Below are 24,366 nucleotides of genomic sequence, written 5' to 3' on the forward strand. Positions count from 1 at the left end.
GAAAATTTTGTCATTGTTTCTTTCATATATATTTTGTATTTCTTCTTTTAGTACCAAAATCCTCGTGTCTTTCAGCTTCTACCTCATCCATATCTTTAGGTGCAAAGGAAGCAAGAGTATTTACTCACAGGGGGACTACAGACAGCAGCTGTAGTTGTTCAGTTCAAAAAAAAGATGGGACACCTGGAAGATCTGAGGAATGACTATGGGACCAAGAGTCAGGCATCTGATCAAGAGGTGTCTGCTGAGACATAATTTTCAAGTCTGTCGAGAAATTCCAAGCTGCATAAAACAGTCGGATTAAGTCAGACCTGAAGCTTAAAAGACCTGACAAGCCAGCAACTGCATCCGCTCTCAGCCATCTGATAAGCATCTGTGACAGCGGAAAAATATTGAGAGGTCAGATGATGATATCAAACCAAGTAATCTGGCTTCCAAGAGGTAACGGAAAGAAACACAACACTAGTGATATGTTGGTGATGCTACACAGTGCTTCAGATTCAGGAAAAACAAAGTATTTTAAAAAAAACTACTTTCCAAACAAACAAAAAAAAAAAAAAACCAACAAAAAACAAAAAACAAACCTACACCACCTTAACTGCACACAACTTAAGGCAGTTATTTTGGGCCCTCTGATCATAAAAATGAACAGACTACTGGACTGAAATTGGAGACTGCCTATAAAGGGAGATGATGAGTTCTCTTACTGGGTATGGGTAAAGAGGAAAGGCTCCTAGCAGCCAAGGAGTGCACAGAGTCATTTAGGATTCTTGGATCATTCACAGAAAACGTATCACAAAGCTAGGAAAACAGGTAAGTAGCAACTTTATTACAAAAAAATAATCACTGCTGTGGCCCACACAATAGTTAGAAGCAGAATATCATCTTCTGGAAATCCATGGCAATGATAAAGCACACTGCCACAGCAAACACAGTTCAATCTGTACAGTTGTACAAGGCTATAGAAAAAGTGCAAAAAGGAGCTCACATGGTAATACAAGCAATGAGCAGAACAGGTTAAAAAAAGTCTTGCTGCCAACCAGCGTTTAGTTTTATAAAGAGCAGAACAGCACATGACTAGATCAAAGTCTAAGCACTACTTGGATAAGATCTAACATAAACCAAGAACTAACAGACTGACAAAAAAAAAAAAACCAACACCCCAAACAAACCATGAGCCCACACACTTTTTCTCCAGCTTTAAAGAAAATGATTTTCCTCTAGAGAATGAAGAAAGTAGATTTTATTTCTTTGCATTATTTTGTTCAAGACAAAGGCAATAAATAATGCCTTTAAAGAGTTATTTAGATAAATCTAAGTAAGACAGTGAAACAATTATTTCCCTTTACCTACAACATAACACAAGAGGATAATTACAATATTTATACTGTCCTGGAAAGAGATTCATAACTTGGTGTGCCAAACAAAAAATTCAACAAAATAATAAAAAAAAGCCAAACAGGAGGCACAGATGAGCTTGTAACTAGGCAAAATTCAAATAAAAGGCAAACACATGCACCCACACACAACATAGTAGTGTCTCAGAAACCTAATGTAACTTTCATCTGTTCATTATTACTTAAAAAAAAATGTTTCTTGATTAGCGCTCAATCACAACACCAAAGCTGCTACTTCTTGAATCAGAACAGACCTACAGCTATGACTACAAAGTTAAACATATGAACTTGCTTAATCAAGAGTGAGCAAAACACCACAAAACATACCTTGTACATTCAATTAATGTGACTTTTAGTCGACCTTCTGTCAACAGAAAGTCCTGTATACAGAGGTCTCGATCTTCATATTCATCATGTGGCAATACTTGAAATGGAAAAAATGGCTTGAACCTGAAAAATAGAGAAGAGACTTATCTAAATTCAAATGATTTAAGCAACACTAACACACAGAAATAAAAAAAGGTAACAGGATTACAATGAATCTTCAACACTCCTAAAGAGAGATACTATTACCCCTACACAACCACTGGTCAAAAGGAACAAGTCGAAGATACTAAAGGTTTTTCAGTGAAGCAGACTGGAGCATATATAAACAAAAAATGCTTCACAGGAATAGATTTTTTTGAGTTACATTTCCTAGTGCAGATAATTTTGAGAAAATGGGAAGCTGATCAAATCACAGAGTATGTTTCTGACTGCAAACGTGATTGAACACAAGAGTCCTTTTGCAGTAAATATTTTACCAGGTCTTTATTTGAAGTTTTAATTTCATCTGCATAAAATGTCACAGCATTGAAAGGCTAAAATATACTAAGACCCTAAAGTGCAAAATTTTTATGACAGTGCTGTACTTAGAGGACTGGTGCATCCTAATAAACGGTACACTTTAGTTGCACAGATTGATACTTCTCTCATTTTGTGAAAAAACATACGTTAGCTCTTTTCAGCCGGTCTTCTTGAATTAAAATAAAGATACAGGTACTCTAAATATTTGCCCCAAGCTTTATTTCTCTCATAGCATGTGATTCACAGGAAAAGCAGTTCACGTTCAAGATACTAAGCGTTCTACACACGTTATCTCACCACGTAATTCTCTGATTAAAATACGCTGAGTTATAAATACCGATTTCATTTTTAAGTGCTGGTGTTTCAGTGTCAGAGCAAGCCAGGATCCGAGGGAAGGAAGGAGGGGGAGAGGCTGCCCAGCTGCGGCCCCAGCACATGGCAGACACACACGATCCTGACCTCAAGGGCCACAACCCTCCGCATAGAAAGGTATCGCCGCATCTGCATGAGCGTTTATATCAAGTATTTGAAAAAACACTCGCAGGATACTCCTCCTTTCTGTTTTTATTTATTGCTCCCCATTCCTGACACCGCCCCGTGCCTTGGTTTCCATCCTCTGCCACTGACACAGCCTCCCAGCGATTATTTCAGTTGAGCAGACTTACAAATAGCAGGACACAGCACCGCTGCCTGCAGGATGCATCTGCCATTTCACGAGAAAGAAGTCTTTCATAAGTACGGTTTGCTCAAGCTTTGGAGGCATCTGCTTGTCACATTCAGAGATCACAACACATTCAGGAAACAGTCACATGGATCTGAACTGCAGAGTTTCAGAAATTCATATAAATAATGAAGCACCCTTTAACTGTCAGCACGCTCTTTGGGAGGGAGCCCGGCGCTCTGACTCAAGACACTGCTTTTCTGTTCGAGCATCAGCCTCGTACAGAGCCAGGAGAAAGACATTTCTTTTGTTCTCCTTGTGAATAAATACAGCTCAACATCCAGCTATTTTCCTGAAATCCAATTTAACTTCTAAGAAGAAAACTGCTTTGAAATTGGTCGTCAAAATCTTCAATTTAAAAAACAATAAACTGAATAAAGTATTTAAGTCTACATAGGAAAAATATGAAGCAATTAAATCACACTGGCCATGGTTTAGGCTTATGAGTATACCATAACCAATCAACCCGAAAACATTCCTTGTGCATATACCACTCGGTTTGATATTTTACTCACAACCTTCCTTTATAGTTCTTGAATTACTAAAGAAACAGTAAGCGTCACAAGACTGGGGAAAATACCACCAAGACAACGCTGCTGTGCTCACCCTACAGACTCCCAGGACTCTCCACCACTTCAGGGCCCAGCCATCTCCCTGCTCAGACAGCACCCACCACCACCCCACACATCTCTCACTCTAAGCACAAGCAAGGGCATCCTGTTCCTTTTAGAAATTAATTTCACCCCCTCAAAATACAGATTTAGCTCAGATTTTGTTAGACAAAAAAAGGAAGAGTTAGGCAACCACATTGGAAAATAATGCCATGCTTTGAGTGAATAAGTACTTGTAGGTTTGAGGGTTTTTTTCCCAGCACAAATAAATAACTTTTCAATTGGTACCAGCAACTGCCCATATACCTTCTTCCCAAATCAACTTGAAATAAAAGAGTTTTCCATGTGAACCTCAAACTAATGACCACCATCAGGAGCCTCAGTGAGCTACTGAAACAAGATTTCTGGGAGGAAAGAACAGAGAAAGCAAGAGGATCCAACAGGTTGCCATCCCCTCTCCGAACTCCTCCAAATGCCAGGCATGGAAGTGTCGGTATTGATAAGGTCTTTCCTCAGTCTGTGGGCTATTTAATAAAAACACAAAACTGGACAAATCTATTTTCAATACTAAAAATAAGCAAGAACAAAAAAGCAAAATAACATACTAAAATATTCCAGTAAGGATGCAGACATATCTACCCACATACTCAAACCAAAATCATCATCTCAAGTAACTTCAGAACAAAGCGTTAAGCACAGCACACACAGCAATCTTTTCCTGCAGCACGGCATGACAAAATCATCCTCAGAACATGCCATTTTTCTTGATAGATTAAAACCATGTTAACGATAATTTTTATTTCTATTTTCAAAATACTTTTTTAATTAACACAACAACGAAGTCAAGATGAAAAACTTCTAAAATACCAATGCAGTTATATACAGTAATATGCAAAGCAATATATGCTGGACTTTGGGCAGCACTAATTAAATTTTCTACAAATATGGGATTAAAAAGCAGCCTCAACCACATTTTTAATTTACAGCAAGCACTTATGCTTACATTCTTACAACTGCAATTAATTTGATCCTTAGCAAAAAACCTAACGCATTACCTATTTCCACTGGCATTAGCCACGTACAAAGAGCTAAATATCCCACATTACATGCATTTTTAATGGTTAAGTGCTGCTCTGAAGCCTTCCAATTATATAACATAACATAACACCTATTTAAGGTAATTTACTGAGAGTTTGTACATTCCAAAATTAAACATCAGACGAACTACTATCTCAAGCAGATTTCAATTATGTACTAGGTAAGTGAACTGTTGACAGAGTATTTAAGTACAAGATAACCCAAATTTATTCAGAAAGACTTTCCTACTGGGAACTGGTGAATGAATACAGACCCAGAGAGCGACAGTCGGCAGCACAGCAAGACACTGTTCCCTTGTGTTGTAAAACCACACGTAGGCAACCTGCAACCCATGTGTGTAACCGAGTCGGGCATCTCAGGTTCTCCCAATGTTTTTCCTGTGGTAGGGAAAGCCTATGAGCAACCCTACCTTTTAAAAACATAATTGTCAGTAACAAAGGGCACTCTCAGTAGTGCTACCACTGCTGCTCCTCTGGTCGGTCTAGCATGTTCTCCCCTCTGTGAGGAAGCCCGATTCCCCACATCTGTACCATCTCTCCAGCTGCCCTGCGTGAGAACAGTCACAGCACTACACAAAACAAATTGTAAAGTTTGTTTCATAAAACCTTTACAGCAGGGATAACAACACACACTTAACATGAAAGCGAAGCTGTATTTCATTGTATTAAAGTACCGAGAGCAGGCTTTTAGCTAATAGTGCCAATAACATGATTCAGCAAAGGAGAGAAGAGTTACGAACTCTCTTCCCAAGCCCTGCAGACTACGGTACCCTCGGTGCTTCAGTATCTTCCTGTCCCCAGCTTTCCTATATAAAGGAGACATAAGTTTCCTATCATTCTGGGTTTGTGATTATAATACAGAATTTCTTTTATTAAATACCTGGTGTAAATAAGCTTGCTGTAACTTCTGTAATAGCTTTAAAAGTGTATTTTGCTAACTGCTAATATTTAGTCCATCTTTAAAGAGCAGAAGTCCACCAACAAATGCCTTAGAGAAATTCATCACATTGGCCAAGAAGGAAAAAAGATCATGTAGCCTACCAGTAAGCATCTATTCAAAAAGTCTGTAAAGAAACCTTGATGGCAAACTACACGCTGCCATCCCAGCAGCCATCCCAGGATCTGACCAATTTCTGGTAGGTTGCTCTCATGCATTCAAGGCTCTCAATTTGCAAACTCTGAACCAGAAAAAAAATCTGGTTTCTGTTTGGCTGTCTAGATCTTTAAATACTTCTGCATTATTCTCAGCTCCCTTCCTTAACTTTAACTGGTAACAAAACCAGTTTGTGGACCTCTGTCAGTGGAGAACAAGCCCGTAACGAATGGTTTGTCATTGGTCCATTCAGTGCTGCAGCCCAAGAAAAAGGTTTTAAGCCATGCCAAATGGCATGGAGAAATGTAGGAGTTGCTCCTGACAGTACAACAGTCAAGAAAATGTTACCAAAAGGTACTCAGGAGAAATATGGTGCCTTTCTAAACACTGCTGAGCTGTTAACAGGTTCTCCAAGGTAGATTTTCACTGCAACTACGTTAGACCCCTTTCAAGTGGGGTCTAATGCTGCCATCTCCTTATTCAGCAAGGTCAAAAGGCAAAATTCATGCTCACATCACAAATCCTTGACCTACAAGGCAGGATTACACCAACTCAGTCCATATATCCGAAAGCCTCCTTTTCAATTCCAAACCTGGAAAATGATGCTAAACAGCTATCAGAAATAAGGCAGATTTCATGGGGGAGAGACTTTACTCTCTAAACCAAGTTTGTTAAGCCCCTAAACTTTTCATCTTTTCCAGAGGAACAAAATAGGTGCATCGTAGCTATATGAGAAAAGAGATACCTTAAACCCCTGACCCAAACCCCTGCTTGGATATGGTATGCTGTTCAAAAAAGTCTTTCAAGTGCCTGGTATTAGATGCTTATAGTGTGTTTTCAATTTGTTGTTAAATTGTCAGTCTCCCTCCACAAATTTATCTTATTTGTCCAGAAGTCTAAAATTGAAGCAGCACACTATTAAGAAAATGTTAAAAAACAGCATTTTAACTTAATATGAATATAAACAGGAACATCCATCAATTGAATTTCACGTGAAATTTTAGCAAGTGAAAAAAAAAACCCCACTACGAAAACAATATTTAAAAGAAGCTGTCAAACAGCAGAAGTTTCTCAAATACTGCAAGACACAAACAGGAAAAAAAAAAAAGACATTTCACATGAGAATTGGGTCAGATGACTGTACTGAAAGATAATTAAGATAAAGTTACTAAATTTATATACAGGATTAAAGTTGTTCTTAAAGCACCATAATACTGAGCTCTTCCACACACAAAGCACAGCAGAAATGTTTCCAGACACCGTACGCAGTCAGTATGTCTCCTTCATACAAAAAGCTCCCACCCTTCATTCATGTCGTATTTCAGAGTCACTGCAGGGGCTCATTTGCTCTCATCTCATCACCACCTCACTCAGACAGCCTAGATCAAAACTGCGTCCGAAAAACAAGCAAACAAATCAAGGTTGTTCCCCTCATTTTGGGTGTTTTCAGCCCCCGAACAACGCTGTTCTTCCTTCCAGTCGCCCGTTCTGTGGAGAAGGAACTCACCCACCTGGAACAAGACTAATTCAGTGGTTTGGTTTTAGAAATGTCTGACCTATGTTCCCATTAGTTTTATTCTGTGATGTCTGTTTTGTCGTCTGTTAGTCAACCTTAAACAGGGAAGAGGACAGGAGTCTTTTATACCTTAGTTTAACCTATTACTTAAATTAACTGCTCCCACCAGTCCCTACTTAACTGCAATATTTTTACTTGCATGACGAAATCTATTAAGAAGTTGGGAAAAAAATATCAATTTATCTGGCCAAAGATAACCAAGTGCTTATGTGTTTCTGTTCATTGCATCTGCTAAGGATATCCATACTCACAATTTAAAAAAAAAAAAAAGAAAAGAAAAAAAACCCAAACCAACTGTTAAGTGCTAAGTACAGACAGGAAAGAAACTTCAAAAGCTCTCAGTACTCCATTTCCTACTTGGAGAAGCAGACTTGCAACTTCACTTGTAAATGCAGGAGAAGCCCAGGCTTTTGTAGAGTTTTAGCTAAGTAGTGAGACCACTTTTCTAGAATAAGTTCTGGGAAAAGTTTTAAATTATTCTCTGGTTTTATAAAGGAAGTTTGATATGTAAAACAGTGGTCTAAAAATTACTGGCTATCTGTTTAAGACCACATTAATAATTTGTATTATATGAATTCCAGCACTACTCTACTGCCGTAAAATAAGATTAAATATCAGGTTTATGAATTTTTTATGGACTTACATTAACTGAATATTTAAATCTCAATAAACAAGGCAAAAAGAGACCTTAAATCTCCAAAGAGCCCATCAGCTAAAAATGCAAATATCTTTAGCATAAGGCTACTTTGTACACACTGAAAGTCTTAGAATTTTGTTTACCACTCTAAGTAAAAATTAAATCAAAATCTAAAGTTGGACTGCGATTAGGAAAGCATCAATTTACTTTTGTAAATGCTACTATATTCAAAGATTCTAGTATTCTCTCAAAAATATTTTGGATGGCTACTAAATGTATTTTCAGTTTTGGGAGTACTCAAAAGGTTCAACAAACTATAGAAGAGAATTCAGTAATTTTTAGATTGTCTTTTTTATCCGATTCACAGAAATACATGTAAATATGCTCATAAAGTGTATAAATTTCAAAAAGAGTGATTGACACCAGACAATCTATGACACCAGACAATTTATGTCATAAAAAGTCCTCTAGTCTTACTCTGTAACTTAACATGAAGTTTACTTCTATAAAAATTCTAAAATATTGCAACCCACTTCAAAAATGGTATGATCTCATAAGACAACTTCCAAAGTACTTATCAGCTAACATTTAAGCTTGTTAGGGTTCGGTATTACAATGCAGACAGCTTACATCATTCTTCACACTGAAGACATAAAAATGGAACTCATCCTGATTTTGAAAAAATAGTAGTACTTTTTTTTTTTAAAAAAAAGTTTGCAAAAGCAATTCTCCAGCTTCCACTGATTTCACAAGGAACAAAGCTGCAGAACTATGTCAGTATTCATATTCAGGGGACATCAGTAATTCAAACTATACTCTTATTCAACACAGAAATTTACTAATTCCAGCTTTACCCACACCCATAAAAATCTGGCTTACAAACAACCTGAAAAACACTGCAATAAGAGAGTAGGTTTATATTCTAGGAAATCTTATGGAAAACTGCAAAACAGTTCTAGCACTCCACCCACTGTGTTACAGAATATTCTGCCACAGGCATGTGGGAGGCTCATACGCGTAAAGTCTCAGTATATGAACAGTCACTTTTTAAATCAAGACCTCAAAAAAAGGTAGGGATTTTTTTTTTCCTTCAAAGATGTCTCACACATTTCCAGATTCTTAAACTAGTCGTCTTTCTTACAGTGATATCCGTACCTCTGAGGTGTATCTCGAATCAGACACTCAAGACAAACAATTTTAAAGCTTTAAGACTCATTCTACAAGAACAGATAAAAGAACAAATGTAAATAGTCAAGTAGCTACTTCCAAAAAATTGTAGGGTTTTTTTTCTGCTTAGGTGACAGAAGTCACTAAACACGGCAAGGAGACTTGCCATTGTTGTCTGTATTGAAACAGCCGTGGGTGAAAAAGTAATCTTGAATCAGGCTTATCAAAACTACTTTCTTACCAATACAAATAAAATCAATTTGAGCACGCACAAACTTTTTTGCATTTCAGGAATACTAGTTTCTCAAATTCTAAAGTGCATAAATACTGAAATCACTTAGTTAACTCTATGCAGTCAATGCCTGTTTGATCTCTTTGAGGTTTCATGTGGTTTTTTTAAATGATATGTGACCTAGCTGAATCCAACTGTTGGTTCAAGTTAAGCGAAAGAGATCAAAATCCTGCTATATTTCAGTCTCAGACAGGACAGAGACAATTTCTCTGTCTAATCAGAAAGCCTGACTCGTTGTGGCTCCGCTCCAAACGGGACAGAGGACACAGAGCATGCTCATGTTCACCTAGAGCTGGAAGAGAGGCAGGTGGGGTTCAGCAACCAGCTTTTAGCCATTCGAGGAGAACAGCAGCAGGAAAAAAATCAAAACACAAAAAAAACCCAAACCAACCCAAGCCACACCAAAAATCTACCTTTAGCCAGCTGGATTAGAGACTGGTTCCAGTAACTGATGCTAGCAAAATGCTAGCTTTTTCTCACTTCAGCAATATATTCTCCCATAAGGAGGTCTCAAGTCTCTCTACAAACATCATCTCTCTACAATCCTGGTCAGGGAAAAACGATGGTGATGTCCTAAGCTAAGTCTGAGCTCTGTACATGACTCATTCATGGAGCTCGAGAGTTATAATCCTCTGCTCTACACACGAGCCTACATCCATGTGGAAACTAATGACATCCTCTTAGACCGCTTAGACAGAAAATGACTATCTCGCTGCTGAAAACAGCCTCCAAAAGCTGTAAAGCAAAAATGAAAAAACATTTCTATCTGTTCTGAATTCTAGACGTGTCAGCTTTCCAAGGTTTATCCTCACTCCTCCAGTTACTTTTAAAAATGCTTGAACTAAAGAAGCTTCTCCTCAACCTACATTTATCTAGTCACTTCTGACAAGACAGAAGATGGTCCAATTCACACCCTTAAAGGCTTCCAAAGCGGTGGAGTTAGTCTCGCTCAGGATTAGTAGTACCATTTGCAAAGCTGAGATGACCGACAGTTCACCTTAAAATTGCAAACAGCAGTAATTACGGATCTGTTTTACAGCCAGCTCAGCTATCGAGACTGCAGTGGTGGGGAGGGCACTGACGGGCACCAGGGCACACACCATGGCACGTACTTGCCAGCTGTCCTCCAAGCAAAGGTCTCAGCATTTGCGAGTCACAGCATTTTATTAACAGGCTAGTACTGTAAACAAACTGGATCAAATAATGCTGAAGCTCAGTCTGGTCGTGACCTGTGGCACCCGTGCTGACAATCAAATACAGGAAGGGCTTGCGGGATTCATTAGCAGAAAGGAATATTCCTGCACTTTGCAAATCCTGCGCCACTGACGGCAAGTTACAGTTGGAACTTGTGACTACATTCAAAAGAAGCAGCTGATCAAATTACCATAATCTTGTCCCACTATCCCCATAATGAATTTTGTTATTTTCTCTAATTTGTTCTTCTTTCAGAGGAACAGGGGAAAAAAAAAAAAAAAAAAAGAAAAAAGCTGAGGTTTTGTAGCATTGTTTTAAAACAATACCCCTGACTAACACTGCTGTTCCTACCCTTCGTCCCCTTGAAGTCCACTGGGCTCTTTGCGTGGCAACATTAGAATTTGTTTTGTTTATTCTACCATACTGCATTAAGTTTTGTTAGCAAGTATGCAGAGTTATTCTTTAAAAAAAAATAAATACAAACTATTGAAGTTTTCAGAGTTACACTGCATCATCTCCATTGTTTAATTACTTAGGAATCATTCACCAAGCCAGATCATTCACAGCAGTGACTCAAACACCACCACGAAGCCGCCTGCCATGTCACTGCAGGACTATGATCTTCAGTTTCTACTCTTCTTCCTACTTTAGCCCAGGCAAACAGGAATAATGGTTGAAGTCATTCACTACACAAGTGACATTCATGTAAAAGTCCATTTTAGTTCTTACTACACAATGGCTTACATCACTATACAAAAAGTATATTTGACAGGATATTTTTCAAAAGTTTTAGCATCACAAAGCATTTCACATATGTGGTATTAATTATTGTAAGTATTACTATCTTCATTTCAGTGACACTGGCAACAACACATGATCTTGTACTTAATGCCACTATAAAAGCAGATCAGAATATTTTTTACATATTTCATTCTGAAAGGGCATTTTTCATAACCATCTTGCCCTTGCCATTAAAACCGATACAGGAAAACATATTTAAGCTTAGCATTAAGGCTAAGTTACGAAAGTCAGGAACAAAGTATGTGTTATGATTTCCATTAGATATCGACAGATAATTTTAAAAAAATTGCCAGAAATTAAGAAATAATTTTGTAAGTTTACATCTCAAACTGTCCCTGTAAGTTTTACAGTTAAAGAAACACAAAACTGTTAAAAAAGTATTCCCGAATGATTATCCTAATTTAATTTTAGGCCAGTCATATCTGGCAATTAATTACTGTCTTTGAGTATGTGTAACAGTCTGATTAACTCTATCATTATCTGATTTCTGTAATACATTCTTTACTGCAGACAGATTTTAATGACATCTGCTAAATCTTCAAAAATGTGAAAAATGTATTGCTGTAGCAGAATCCCTGTGTTTTCCGTTACACGAAACGGCTTTAACGGAGAAGGCCGGGTCCACGGCTCCTCACAGACCATTCTACTGAACTACAGCGTAGCTGCAATCTGAACAGGAGAATTAAGAAATTATAAAAGTAAATTGTTCCCATGTAGTTTAGGCTACAATGAATTACAAAGGCTAGTGAGAAAAAAAAAAAAATGACAAAGTAGCTCTCCAGAGCCAACCCAGAGCTGAAAACAATTTCTGCCTTCCTCTCATCTCAAAAAAAAAAATTTTTATCCTCCCTTTCTTTTCTTCTCTGGTACACCTAGCACCTCCTGGGCAGTTTTCATAGCTATATATGGCCGCAGACAGGTCTAAAACTTTGCCAGGCTCCAGCTGGGTCCTGCAGTAAACAGAGATGTGCTCCTAAATCCTGCGAGGGCTGACGCACCTGGGCAGGGCTCCACAGGAGGAAAAGCCCCGCCAGAAGGAAGAGCGCTCAGGGAAGCGGATGCACCCCGATGCCTTGGGGCAGGTGTGATGCACAAGCCTGAGCTACCGAGCCCAGCACAGCAAACGCCCAGCTTGCTGGGTAGAGCAGCTCAGGAGCACCCACACACACAACCACGGCACTGGTTCTTGGGCATTTTAACTGCCCTGTAGAAACTGGCTTTGCAACGCAAACGGATCTGTCAGCTGGAGACTTCGCTGCAGGTTTTTGCCCCACTAATTTACTAGATACACTGGCTGGGATCATTGAACATCTTGGAAGGTTTGAATTCTAGTCTAGAGTCGATTGGCTTGTGCAACAACTTCAAGTTGTTAAATAGTGAAGGCAAAAAAAATAACAGAAAAAGCTTCTAAAACTAGTGTGGATCTTACTTGCGTCTCTCAACCAAGGTGAATGCCATTCCAGCACCAAATTCTTTAGTTTAGCGAGAAACTCAGCAACTGCAGCAGAAACTACTCAGAAATTATTTAGAAATTCTGTGTTCAGCTTAGTATGTCACAATTAACCTGACAAATGTTTATAAAATAATGACTCCCAAATCCCCTTCACACAAACTGGCATCCACACCCATTTCCAAAATGAGAATTTATCCACTGTCATGAACAAGCCCTCTTCAACCCTTGTACATCAAAACTAACATTTTCAGTAGAGCATGTTTTATTAATTATATAAAATAGTGATATTCATGTAACACACAGGATAGAACCTACTCAAAAACCTAATTGTTCCCAGCTAACATTCATAATATGGGATCACTGCTTTCTTCCGGACAAAAGCACAGTTTAAGATCGTCATGCAAAGGTTTTTGTAGTTCTGCAATTAATGGATTTTAGCAGACTGGAGTGGCACAAATTATCTATTAAATTAACAAACTGCATAGATATGTAACATTCTTGCCATACTCATTTTAGACAATAAAGCTTATTAATCCTAGAATTAGTTTTTAAATCTAAAGTCATTTACTATTCTCTAAAGAACAATAGTATCAAGAACAACCAAATGTTGAAATAGTTTTAATCAAACAAGTGTGAACGTGAACTGTAAACATGTGAGTGTCTCAGATGACTTCAGGCAATCTCTGCAGGAACACAGAATAAGCAGTTTCCCATAGAAACCCAGTAACATGGAAGGACTAGCTCCAATAGCTACATCAGCAGCCTGAGACTAAGCTTCACTGTCACTGGAGCACCATGCTGTTCTACCACACCAATTACTAGAACCTACCATCCTTATACAGGCTGCTTATTTAAGAGCTTTCTGATCAAGTACCATTTGCTAATAAAAAGATTAACTATTTCACGTGCTTAATATATATAAAATAGGTTCTACAAGAGACCTGTACAGGTTAACATCAGATGAATTACTGAGAGCTATGTTAGCTACCTGTTTTTACAGGTTACTTCAAGGAACAGAGGCACAGAAGTTATTTCCTTCAAGGAAAATCCAGTGTTCAGATTTGCATGACAGGTAGGGAACATCAGCCACACTATCTGCCCACAGAAACAAACAATCATAATACAGCCTGTAGACAGGGATTCGGAATAGCCCGATTCTAGTGCTTGAACACGTCTGGCTGCTCCAACAGACAGGCTCAGAGCCAAACTCGGTCATTTGTCAGATGCCTACAGTTCGGTGACGTAACTCCTATATGCCCTATACTTACTTTGAAGTAAATTACCTTTCAAAAAATAAAAGCCATTACCGCTTATTTTATATTTTATTTCAAAGAATTGAAAGATATACAAATTATGACAACTGAATAAGAAAAGCATTTGTTCTCACTGAGTAGCAACATCATCTTAAATGTTCAAGATCAGAGTTCAGAAGAGGAGAAATGCAAAGTGTCGGTGCCAACACATGCAAAACACCATGAAGTACCAAATAAATCTTCTCAGATTTTTCAGAGCCTTCACTGACTATCCATATGAAAGAAGCTCACTGCAGGACTAAGACCAAGTAATTTTTAAACGCAAAACAGCAAAGGTGTTAAATGAGGTAATTTTTCTTTTCATTATTATTGCACAAAGAATCTTTTATATACTGTCTCAATTAAGAGAAGTTGAAGGAGGTCTCATTTTTCTGTCAGACCAATTATCCTTAATGCTTATTGGATTGCTATCTACAGCAAATGCAAACAGCAAATCACCAGAACTTAGTCTTCTATGTCTTCATCCATCTCCCCTGACAACTGAGTTTTGTGTTTTCTCCAACTATACCTCTAGTCTCCCAGTTTGTTCACTAATCCACCTCAAGTCAGTGCCGTACTAGTTCCTTACCCTTGCAGGTAAGAAGAGAAAATTGAACATTTGTTGACTAATCACAGCAAAAGGCTCACTCTTAACCTGGAAAGAATGCCACCTGTATACTGGGAAATGTCCGATATGTAGCTGGTCATTCATTAAATCTGACTGTATAACGAACAAGTTTCAGACTGGCATTGTTTCAGAATCAGGTCTTTCCAGTGTGAAAGCGTACGAAGTGCTAGAGCTGGGGAAGAAGACTAAAAGTTTTCAAAACCTGTAGAACCAATAGATTCTGAACTTTGTATCTACGTAAGGAGATTTACATACGTACTTTGTACCACATACTTTCATTTAATCTGAAGAAACATGTATTTAGTGACCCTCCAAGACACAGTGAACATCTGAGATAGACCACTCCCACAATAGAGACAGTAAAAAGCTTTGCACTACAAAAATCTTCCTTCTACACATGTAGCACCCCTGAAAAAAAGAAAATATTTACTGTTCCAGGGTTTGATTTTTGTTTACTGCGTGTCAGGTTGCCTACAGCTCTATTTATCTAACTCCTGTATGAATAAGAAAAGCTTCTTGTCCATGCACTACAAAGATAATCTTCTAAGCATGAAACTACTGTCTACAGACAGATCTACTGATGCCAATTATCGTCGCTTTCCCATTATCAGAACAAGTCTTTGCGCTGGCATCATCTGGAGCATTACCTCTCTGAAACAGTCTGAAAACCCGCAAGTATCACAGTGCTGCTTTGCCATCAGTTTTGGCAGAGCAGAAAACGACTCAGATCCTGGAGGGTTTTTTAATGATTCTGTATACTGGAAGATTTTTGCACCTAGAACAGGCATGGCATTAGAAAAACAAAAAGAATAAAAAGCCTCCTCTTTCCTTTCAGCAGCAACAGGAATGAGAACTTCAAACAGGAGTGCCTTACAGATTTAACTAGTGAGAGAGATTCATATCACAACTACAGTAGAAATCCACTCAGCAAAAGAATCTCTGTATCCTCTCCCTTTGCAGCAGCTGTAGAGAAACTAGGTACCTCCTCTACCAGCTGCTGATTTCTGCAGTTAAGACATGCTCACAATCCCAATCTCTATGATTATTTCTGGTATTTCCAAGTATAACCTCATCATATGAATAATACATACTTTTTTAAATGTTGTACTTTTTCCAATACCTCTATTACCATATTATGAAGTCATTTTATTATAAAACACGCTTCAAATCAATACCTATTTATATTACTTCTTAGCTTAAGTTTTGCCAAAAATAAGAAACTGCTGTGTAACTCTCAAACTGCATCCTAGAATGGTAAATTAAAATAGGCTTGTCTAGTGGTTCATCCCAGCGAAATTTAATATAGCCCCAGCTTCCAAATAAAGCATAAAACTATTTAACATGACTAACTATATTGCAAAGGATCAGTTCCAAGGATAATTCATGTTGGAAGGGACCTCAGGAGGCCACCTAAATAATGCGATACAGAAATGTTAGAAGTAATCCTTTGTGAGATTACTTCTAAAGAAAAAGTTATTCCACTCTGTAATAGCAGTAAAATAATGCAAATTACAGCTTCTCAAACAGGCTAGTATTAATACAAAATATTAGCTTTTTTTAATGTAACAAATTGAGAAACCAAGTGTTCTTAAAATATACAGAACTGACTCACTGCTTAGGCAATGCCTAATCTGCTTAGAATCCAAATGGATGAACTTGCAAGACATTAAATTTAGAAAAAAAACACCGCAGCTGTCAGATTTTTTACATCGTTATTAAGAAATACCGGGAAATTAAATTCTGGAGGGAGACTAGACTGCAAGTACTTCTTCCTCACCCTTTACATACACACAAAGGGCTTTGTATCTTCATTATGGCAAAGTGTATTTTTATTGTCTAGAAAGAGCCCAAAACCCAAAGCTCTCCGAAACCTACGCGAAGTGAGATCAGGACCTGTTCAAAATAACAGAACTACAGCTGACTATTAAGAATAGGCTAGACAATACAGCGTGGTTAGTGTACCTATATACCTGACATGATGGGGGGGAATATCGAGGTTGCCACCAATACGCACCTTAATCACAGGTTAACGAGCAAGGTACAGCTCATTAGAGAACTAACAGAGATGAACACATGAAGGCTGCAACAGCGCAAGCAAGCAAGGAGATAGACACCTGAAATAGTCCTTACTACGTGTCTCAGTACTAAATACACTACAGCAACGCTAATAACTACAGCTTAAGTGTTAATGACTTTATCCTACTATTAAAAGAACACAATATAATAAGTCAAAACAAACATGAACAACATTTATAGTACTACTTTTAAAGAACTGCTTGAATGTATACAGTGAAAAAACAAAGGGTGGATTCAGGCAGCTAGATAAACTCCGCCTTGTGCTGATAATTAGTATCTACCATCCTGCTCTAGTAAAAGAAACCTACATGAAAAATGCAGCGTCAAGTCAAGCAACACCAACGGGCAAGACTGACTGAATACGGTTCCCGAAAGTGCCAGCATGAGAGATTTTGGGACAACAAGACACAGCTGGTGGGTCAGTGGCCACTCTGCAGAACATCAACAGTTGACATCTCAACCAGCCAACGATGAAGTCAAGGCTTTCCACGCTCGTTTCCAAGGCTTTCCAAGCTCCACCCACTGGCCAACTTGTCTTAGAACTAAAAAAGGTATCATTTTAACAGTTAATTCAAGTCAAAATAGAGATATGGAGTATGTAGAGCCAAATAAATGATACCTACAATTATTCATTATCTTACTGAGGTTAGCACTAATTTAAAAAAAAAAATTAACGTCTCACAGTTATGTAGTTTCTCAAGAGTGCACCAGAACTCATGTGTATAGCAGAAGAAAAAACCTGATTTTAGATCTTCCCCACGTCTGAAAAAGAAGCTTCCGACAGACCACAATGTTTTCAGAAAAGCTGTCTGCATTTCTATTACAAAGCAACAACAAATACATTAAGATTAAAGTTAACTACAAAACAGTAGTAACTCTTGCTACTATCAATTGAACTGCACAAATTCTTTACCGACGAAGACTACAAAAAAAATACAGAAAAAAGCCTACATTCAAGGAATTTTACCAGCAGTCTTGCTTCCAGACATTTAAGCAAATTATACTATACGAGATAGTATAGTATAATATGCAATGGCAGAGCAGCTTCAAAGTAGGGTGTTTTGCCAGACACAAACACATTTCTTGAAGTGCCAAAGAAAAGTGATTACACACTATTAGAATAAAACAGAAATTACTACTTATTTGTTTAGACATAAAGTGCATCCCTCCTCTTTCAATTAGTAGACAATTGCTTTTATGGAGAAAACAGTACATAAAGTGCTAGGCAAACTTTAAGATGCACTTGCTGGTCTACATTGCCTCCCCTCATAGACCCTTAAGAGCGCATCTGGAATGCAAGATGCCTTCTTCCACTTCCAAGCTACAGTTACGCACATCACACAAAGTCACTCCTAGCAATGGATGATACAGAAGACGATGATCTTACTAAACAGTGCTTTTCTGCATAAAATTTTGTACATAACTGGAAAGAATACAACAGTATGCGTGTACTAATTCGGCTGTAGCAACAGACAGTACACACATGAAGACAACACATTTTTTAATGCAATATTTTACCAGTAAATAACAGAGGAGAGGGGGATCTGCTTTACACAAATTTAGTTATAGGATGTTCAAAATCAACTACTGGCAAAAGATCTCTTCTTATGCCATCCACTACCAAGGAATAACCTCTAGAAGTTGCCCAATACAAAAGACAAAGAAAATGACATATTTTAATTTTTAATGCTACTTGGCATCTTGAAACGAGTTAAAACTCCTTAGTGAACTTCAATCTGGAAGCTGGCAGTGTAACAAAGTGCCCCTTTTAACCAGCTGAAAAGAGAACTCCTCACACTCCAAGTGCTTTTGTTTACAAGGCTGTAATTACTGCTATCCAAAGATTTATTTACAAAGTTACTTGAACAAGAGTAGGGAGACATCAAAAAGGTTTTTAACTACACATGGAAGTAAATACTGACTATGTACTTAAACATAAGGCATACAGGCCATAGGAAAAAAAATGGAGAGAGGATAAGCACATTCCCTGTAGATGAGAAATTGTTAAGGTAACAGGTTATTAAGTAGTTGTGAAACTCTCCTGACTTCTTCCTGTACATTCTTTGCTAAGGAATATATTAACATCCCATAATCCCAAGCATAATCCCATTCATATGAATTCTATTAAAAATACCATGTTTTGCATCTTATCAGCAGGGGGCTTGATTTTCCAGATCAGTTCTCCATACCATCTAAACCGTAACATCTAAATCCTCAGCCATGCCACCACGTAAGAGTGGATTGTTACTGCTCGGCTGTTACCAAGCTTTGCTGTCTAGGGACCTGCCCACAAACTCATCTGAGACACACTGGCAGAGAATATGTGTTTTCAGTCTGTGTTCCACAAAACCTTGGGCAACTGTGGACAGCTTAAAGGTTCCCAAGTAGGAGTCTGCGCTCCCACTTCAAGCTTTAAAGGCAAAGTTTTAGACGGTTAGGACATCAATGACCCAATCTACCTTCCTTAAACCAATTTCATTAATGCACATTAAACTTAAGTGTCCTGCCTTCCCCCTTCACAACACAGTGGGTCAGAATGACATGTTCACAACATGGCATAAAATTTAAAGGTCAAAAGCGCCATATAGAGTGTTGGCCACTGTTGCACTGAACATTTGCCACCCTGTACTACCAGCTTATCATCTAGCGTGAAAACCAGCTATGATACCGTATTTCCTTCTCAAGCTTTCATTATATATATATATATAAAATATTCATATATATAATATTAATTTATAACTTATAGGGAATGTTTTAAAAAAACAGTTCATTCATAATAATTTATGCTTCCTATACTGTTCTCAGTATCAGTTAACTTCTGTCCTCACACTTCTTCTCATTTCTGTCCCAAACACTTTGCTTCTTTCTTTATTTTCCCCTCCAGTCCCTTTTAACATGTCAGTCACTCACACATGCTTCATCCATTCTTTCTGGTGCAGAAAGTTTGAGAAATATCTGCAAAATTCACTACCTCTAACTAAATGATGAGAGCACCCTACTGCCCAGGCGCATCTCCCAGAGGAAAAATGAAGATGTCTTCCTCTGGTGAAGGGGAGGAGCATATCATCACTGGTTCCACAGGCACCCTAAAAACTTGTCTAGAGAGTGTAAAGGTCATTTGTTCTACTCGTTCTTTCTAGGTACGCTGAGAGTGCTCACTCTGCACCATGACTGTGCTATCCCTGCCTCTCCTTTGGGCTCTCCTCCACAGTTAACAGCTTCAGTCTCTTTCCAATACAGCAAGAGAATGGAAGCAAACCTACTCTTGACAGCTTCCCTGCTGTCTTCTGCAGAGCAATTCAGTAACTCAAGAGTTGAAAGGACCACAATGTTACTTGAAGAAACGACTTACTGCCCTGTCAGGGCTTGCCCAGTCTTGGATATTTTACACATCTACTTTCATGAAAACTCTTATAAATTCAATTGCAGAAGAACCATCTGAAAAGGCTTAAAAAATTACATCACTGCAAAGCTACTTACACTTCAAAATTCAAATAGGCATTTTCAGTTACTCATCTCTGATGCATTTCAGAGAAAATGCTTATTGCAGAAGAATGTGGTAAACAAAACTAAACAAAATTCCTTAAATAACTCATAACACAAGCTACAAATAAACAAAAGAGAAAGGAAACAAGGTATCCAAAAAGTGGTAGGGCACATGACAGAGAGGAAACATGGTACCTGAACAGTAAGACACTCAGTACCTTATTATCAGAAATGAGGGTGGAATCAAAGTAAAGATGCCACTTGCCACTACAGAAATATCACTGAATGCTTCCTTATATTCACTACATAACGCAGCATGTGCTGCAGTGGGTGCATTTATAAAAGAAAAGGTACTATATTAGAAAAACAAAAGACAAAAAAAACCCCAAGAGCTTCCCCAAAGTTTTACTTACCACAAGAGTGGCAACACTTCTCTTATCAACTTTTACACTTCCCAAAGTTACTGAAGAAACTCAGCAAACCACAAAGGAAGAGGACACCGTCTAGCATGGTATCTCAAAAAATACTTCCTGGAGAGTGAACTTCATCCTTTCTCACATTAAGGAACAACCGACCTTGCCTCTACAGGAAAGCACAAGCCACAGGTCTTGTCCAAGTGGCTCACCAGTGTCAGAACCTCAGGAGAAGGATGCCCCAAACCCACACGCTGTCCACAGAGCCATCCTTCTACCTTTTCCAAAGGGAGATATTATGGTCCTGTCATTGGACACCTGACAGGATCCCCAAATTTTTGATACCTCCTAGCTCTGCCATTTTAGTTACACGTAGTTCAGGGCATGTCACAAGCTCACTGTGCAAAGGCATCTCCACACATTATAAATGGGAAACCACGCTTACCTTCATGGGAAGCTTGTGATATCAGACAAGCAATGTACAACCACCCCTACTGTAGAAGGGCCAACAGAAATCTCTTTTTACCTGCTAAGAGGAAAAGAGCAGTTCTAATGCACACCACCCAAAGTAACATGGAGGACCCAGGATGTCTTACCTGATTTTATAATTGGGTAAGGTGTGCTTGCGCTTGATAGCCTTCTTGAACTGGTTCACAATGATGGAAGTGAGCTGAGGCATGGGCCTCCCTTCGAACTGAGACTTCACTTCAAAGACTATCACAGGGTCATCCATGAAAGAGAAGGACCAGTGCGTGAAGGGCAGGCGCGTGAAGACCAGCTTCAGCTTCCCCATCACCCGGGAGATCTTGACAAAGAGGTAAGCCGACTTGCCAAAGACCAGGTCGGCATCGATGGCCAAGTGGAAGCCACCGTTGTACTCCAGGTCCACCTCAAAGCCCAGCTCCTCGGGGCAGCCCTCGTCGTTGCAGGCCACCGGCCGAATGAGCTTGATAGCTTTGAAGATGGGCAGGACGTCACCGAGAGACACGTCCCTGAGGCTGAGCCCCTCCAGTACCTTCCCCGTCACCTTGGCCTGGAGCAGCTCCTCGAATTCCACCTTGATCTTCCTGGTGACCCAGTTCCTGACCAGGGCCGTGTCCCTGAGCTCCCTGAAGAGGAAGAGGAAGATAGCATTGAGGAAGTGGCACGTCTCCTCGCGGGAGGAGGGGACCGGAGGGGACTCTGCCTGCGGCGGCTGCTTGGCGCCGGGCTCCGGGCCCGGGGAGGCGGCGGGAACCGAGGCGGCGGCCGGCGCTGAGGCCGGGGCCGGGCCGGTGGCCGGCTCCGGAGATGCCTGGCCGCCGGCCAGCTCCGAGCCCTGGAGGTAGTCCTTGAGGCTGTGGTGGGCCGCGACACGGGAGTAGACGAGGCCGTCGGTGGCTCCGGCCGCCCCGGGGGGCTCCGGCTTCTTCCTGTAGAGGAGCAGGAGCTGCAACAGGAGCGTGAGGAAGCAGCCGGCCAGCGCCGAGAACACGATCACGTAGACCAGCAGCATCCTCGCCGCGCCCCAGCGCCGCGCCCCGGGCGCGCTGCCCTCACCGCGCCGCCGCCATGGCGGGGGCCGCGCCCGCAGGCCGGCGTTTAACGGCCGCGGCCGCCCGGGGCCGCGTCATCCGGGTCTCCCCACCGCCCTCTGCGCGGGGGGGCGGGGAGGCGGGGCGAGGGCGGGGCCAGCCAACGGCGGCGCAAGCCCTCCCCTCCGCGCGGCCCCATTGGTGGAGACGGGAAGGCTCCGGTCGGGAACATCACAGTGAGGTGGGCGCATGCGCAGTGTTGAAGCTGGGCGGGCTGAGGGTGCTGAGGGAGATGATGGCGGCGGGGGCGAGCCGCGGCTGTCCTCAGCGGCCCGCTCCCGGGGCACCCAGGCCGTGGCCGGGTTCCCTTTGGTGCCCCGGCAGAGGAAGGCTGGGCGGGAGCTCGCCGGGGTGCCGTTGCCAGGGTGCCGTTGCCAGGGTGCCGTTGCCGGGGTGCCGTTGCCGGGCGAGCCTCCTCCTGCGGGGACGCGACCGGCGGCGCCCAGGGAGCGTGCGGGGAGGGGTGAGGGAGAAAGGACGTTTGGCCTCCTCGAAAATAGGCGGGCGGATGCTTGTTGCTGTGGTGCGGTTGCTCTGGGGAGGGGCGAGGAGAGAAAGTCTGCTTTTCTGGGAGTTCTGCGGCTCCCTGGAACCTCTGGCCCCTGCTCATGAGAGGCGCTTTTAGCGAATTTTGAAAATACTGTACAGATCACAGAGTCACAGAATGTTTGGGATTGGAAGGGACCTCTGTGGGTCGTCCGGTCCAACCCCCCTGCTGAAGCAGGGTCACCCAGAGCAGGCTGCACAGGACCGCATCCAGGCGGGTCTTGAATATCTCCAGAGAAGGAGACTCCCCAAGCTCCCTGGGCAGCCTGTGCCAGTGCTCCATCGCCCTCAGAGGGAAGAAGTTCTTCCTCATGTTCAGACGGAACTTCCTCTGCTTCAGTTTGTGCCCGTTGCCCCTTGCCCTGTCGCTGGGCACCACTGAAAAGACTCTGGCCCCATCCTCCTGACCCCCACCCTTGAGATATAAATAAGCATTTATGAGGTCCCCTCGCAGCCTTCTCTTCTCCAGGCTGAACAAACCTAGCTCCCTCAGCCTTTTCTCATAGGAGAGATGCTCCAGTCCAGGTCCGCCCCAAGCCTGTACTGGTGCATGGAGTTGTTCCTCTCCAGGTGCAGGACCCTGCACTTGCCCTTGTTGAACCTCATCAGGTTCCTCTCTGCCCAACTCTCCAGCCTGGCCAGGTCATGCTGAATGGCAGCACAGCCTTCTGGTGTATCTACCACTCCTCCCAGTTTTGTGTCATCAGCAAACTTGCTGAGGGTACATTCTAACTCTTCATCCAGGTCACTGATGAAGAAGTTAAACAAGAGTGGGCCCAGTACTGACCCTGGGGGACACCACTAGTTACTGGCCTCCAACTAGTTACTGGCCTCCAACTAGACTCAGCGCCGCTGATGACAACACTCTGAGTTCTGCCGTTCAGCCAGTTCTCAATCCACCTCTCCGACATGACGACGTTTTATTAAGATGACATTTTATTAAGCTCTGCTATTATGGGTGATAAGATAGAAATCTGCTTCCATCTTCTTCAGCTATTTACTAATGCTTAAAAGCTGTAATTGAATAGATGAAGTGAAAAAAACAACCAAACACAGAGAGGAAAGGAACGTGCCAAAGAGAAAGCTGAGACCTTTGCACAACATCGTGGTGTTTCGACCAGGGGTGTGCCTGAGATAGCTGTTGTCAGTGTGTGGGACTGAACTACTGCCACAATCCCGGGCAACGGTTGCTTTGTAGGGCAGACGGCGGTTTCACTGGAGATGTAAGGCAAGGAGGGCATCTCGCCTTCCGGGGCACGCACGACCTTCTCAGGGGAGGCAACAGGCGCAATCCAGGCAGGAGGCAGGGCGAGTGGCAGCCCATCAAACTGAGGACAAGGAAGAATGGACATTTATAAAAACTGCTTTAAAAGCAGTGAACCAGGATTGAAGGAAGAATCATGACATGAGGCAGGGCTGCAGTGGGTGGGGAGAACGTGTGTGGAGGCTCTTCAGAGGAGTTTTGG

General features: G+C 41.0%; 1 protein-coding gene across 1 annotated transcript in view; it reads right to left on the minus strand.

Annotated features, from left to right (window-relative positions):
- Positions 1-22,338, minus strand: part of PDZD8 (PDZ domain containing 8) — a 65,599-nt gene extending 43,261 nt beyond the window's left edge. The window contains exons 1-2 of the mRNA XM_009934648.2: positions 21,377-22,338; positions 1,725-1,847 (exon numbers count right to left, since the gene is read on the minus strand). Of these exons, the coding sequence (XP_009932950.2) occupies positions 1,725-1,847; positions 21,377-22,275 (1,022 nt within the window). The 5' untranslated portion in view covers positions 22,276-22,338. The remainder of the gene's footprint in view (positions 1-1,724; positions 1,848-21,376) is intronic.
- Between the last annotated feature and the right edge of the window lie 2,028 nt (positions 22,339-24,366).

This window comes from Opisthocomus hoazin, chromosome 6, assembly GCF_030867145.1.
Source record: "Opisthocomus hoazin isolate bOpiHoa1 chromosome 6, bOpiHoa1.hap1, whole genome shotgun sequence".
Taxonomy (NCBI): Eukaryota; Metazoa; Chordata; class Aves; order Opisthocomiformes; family Opisthocomidae; genus Opisthocomus; species Opisthocomus hoazin.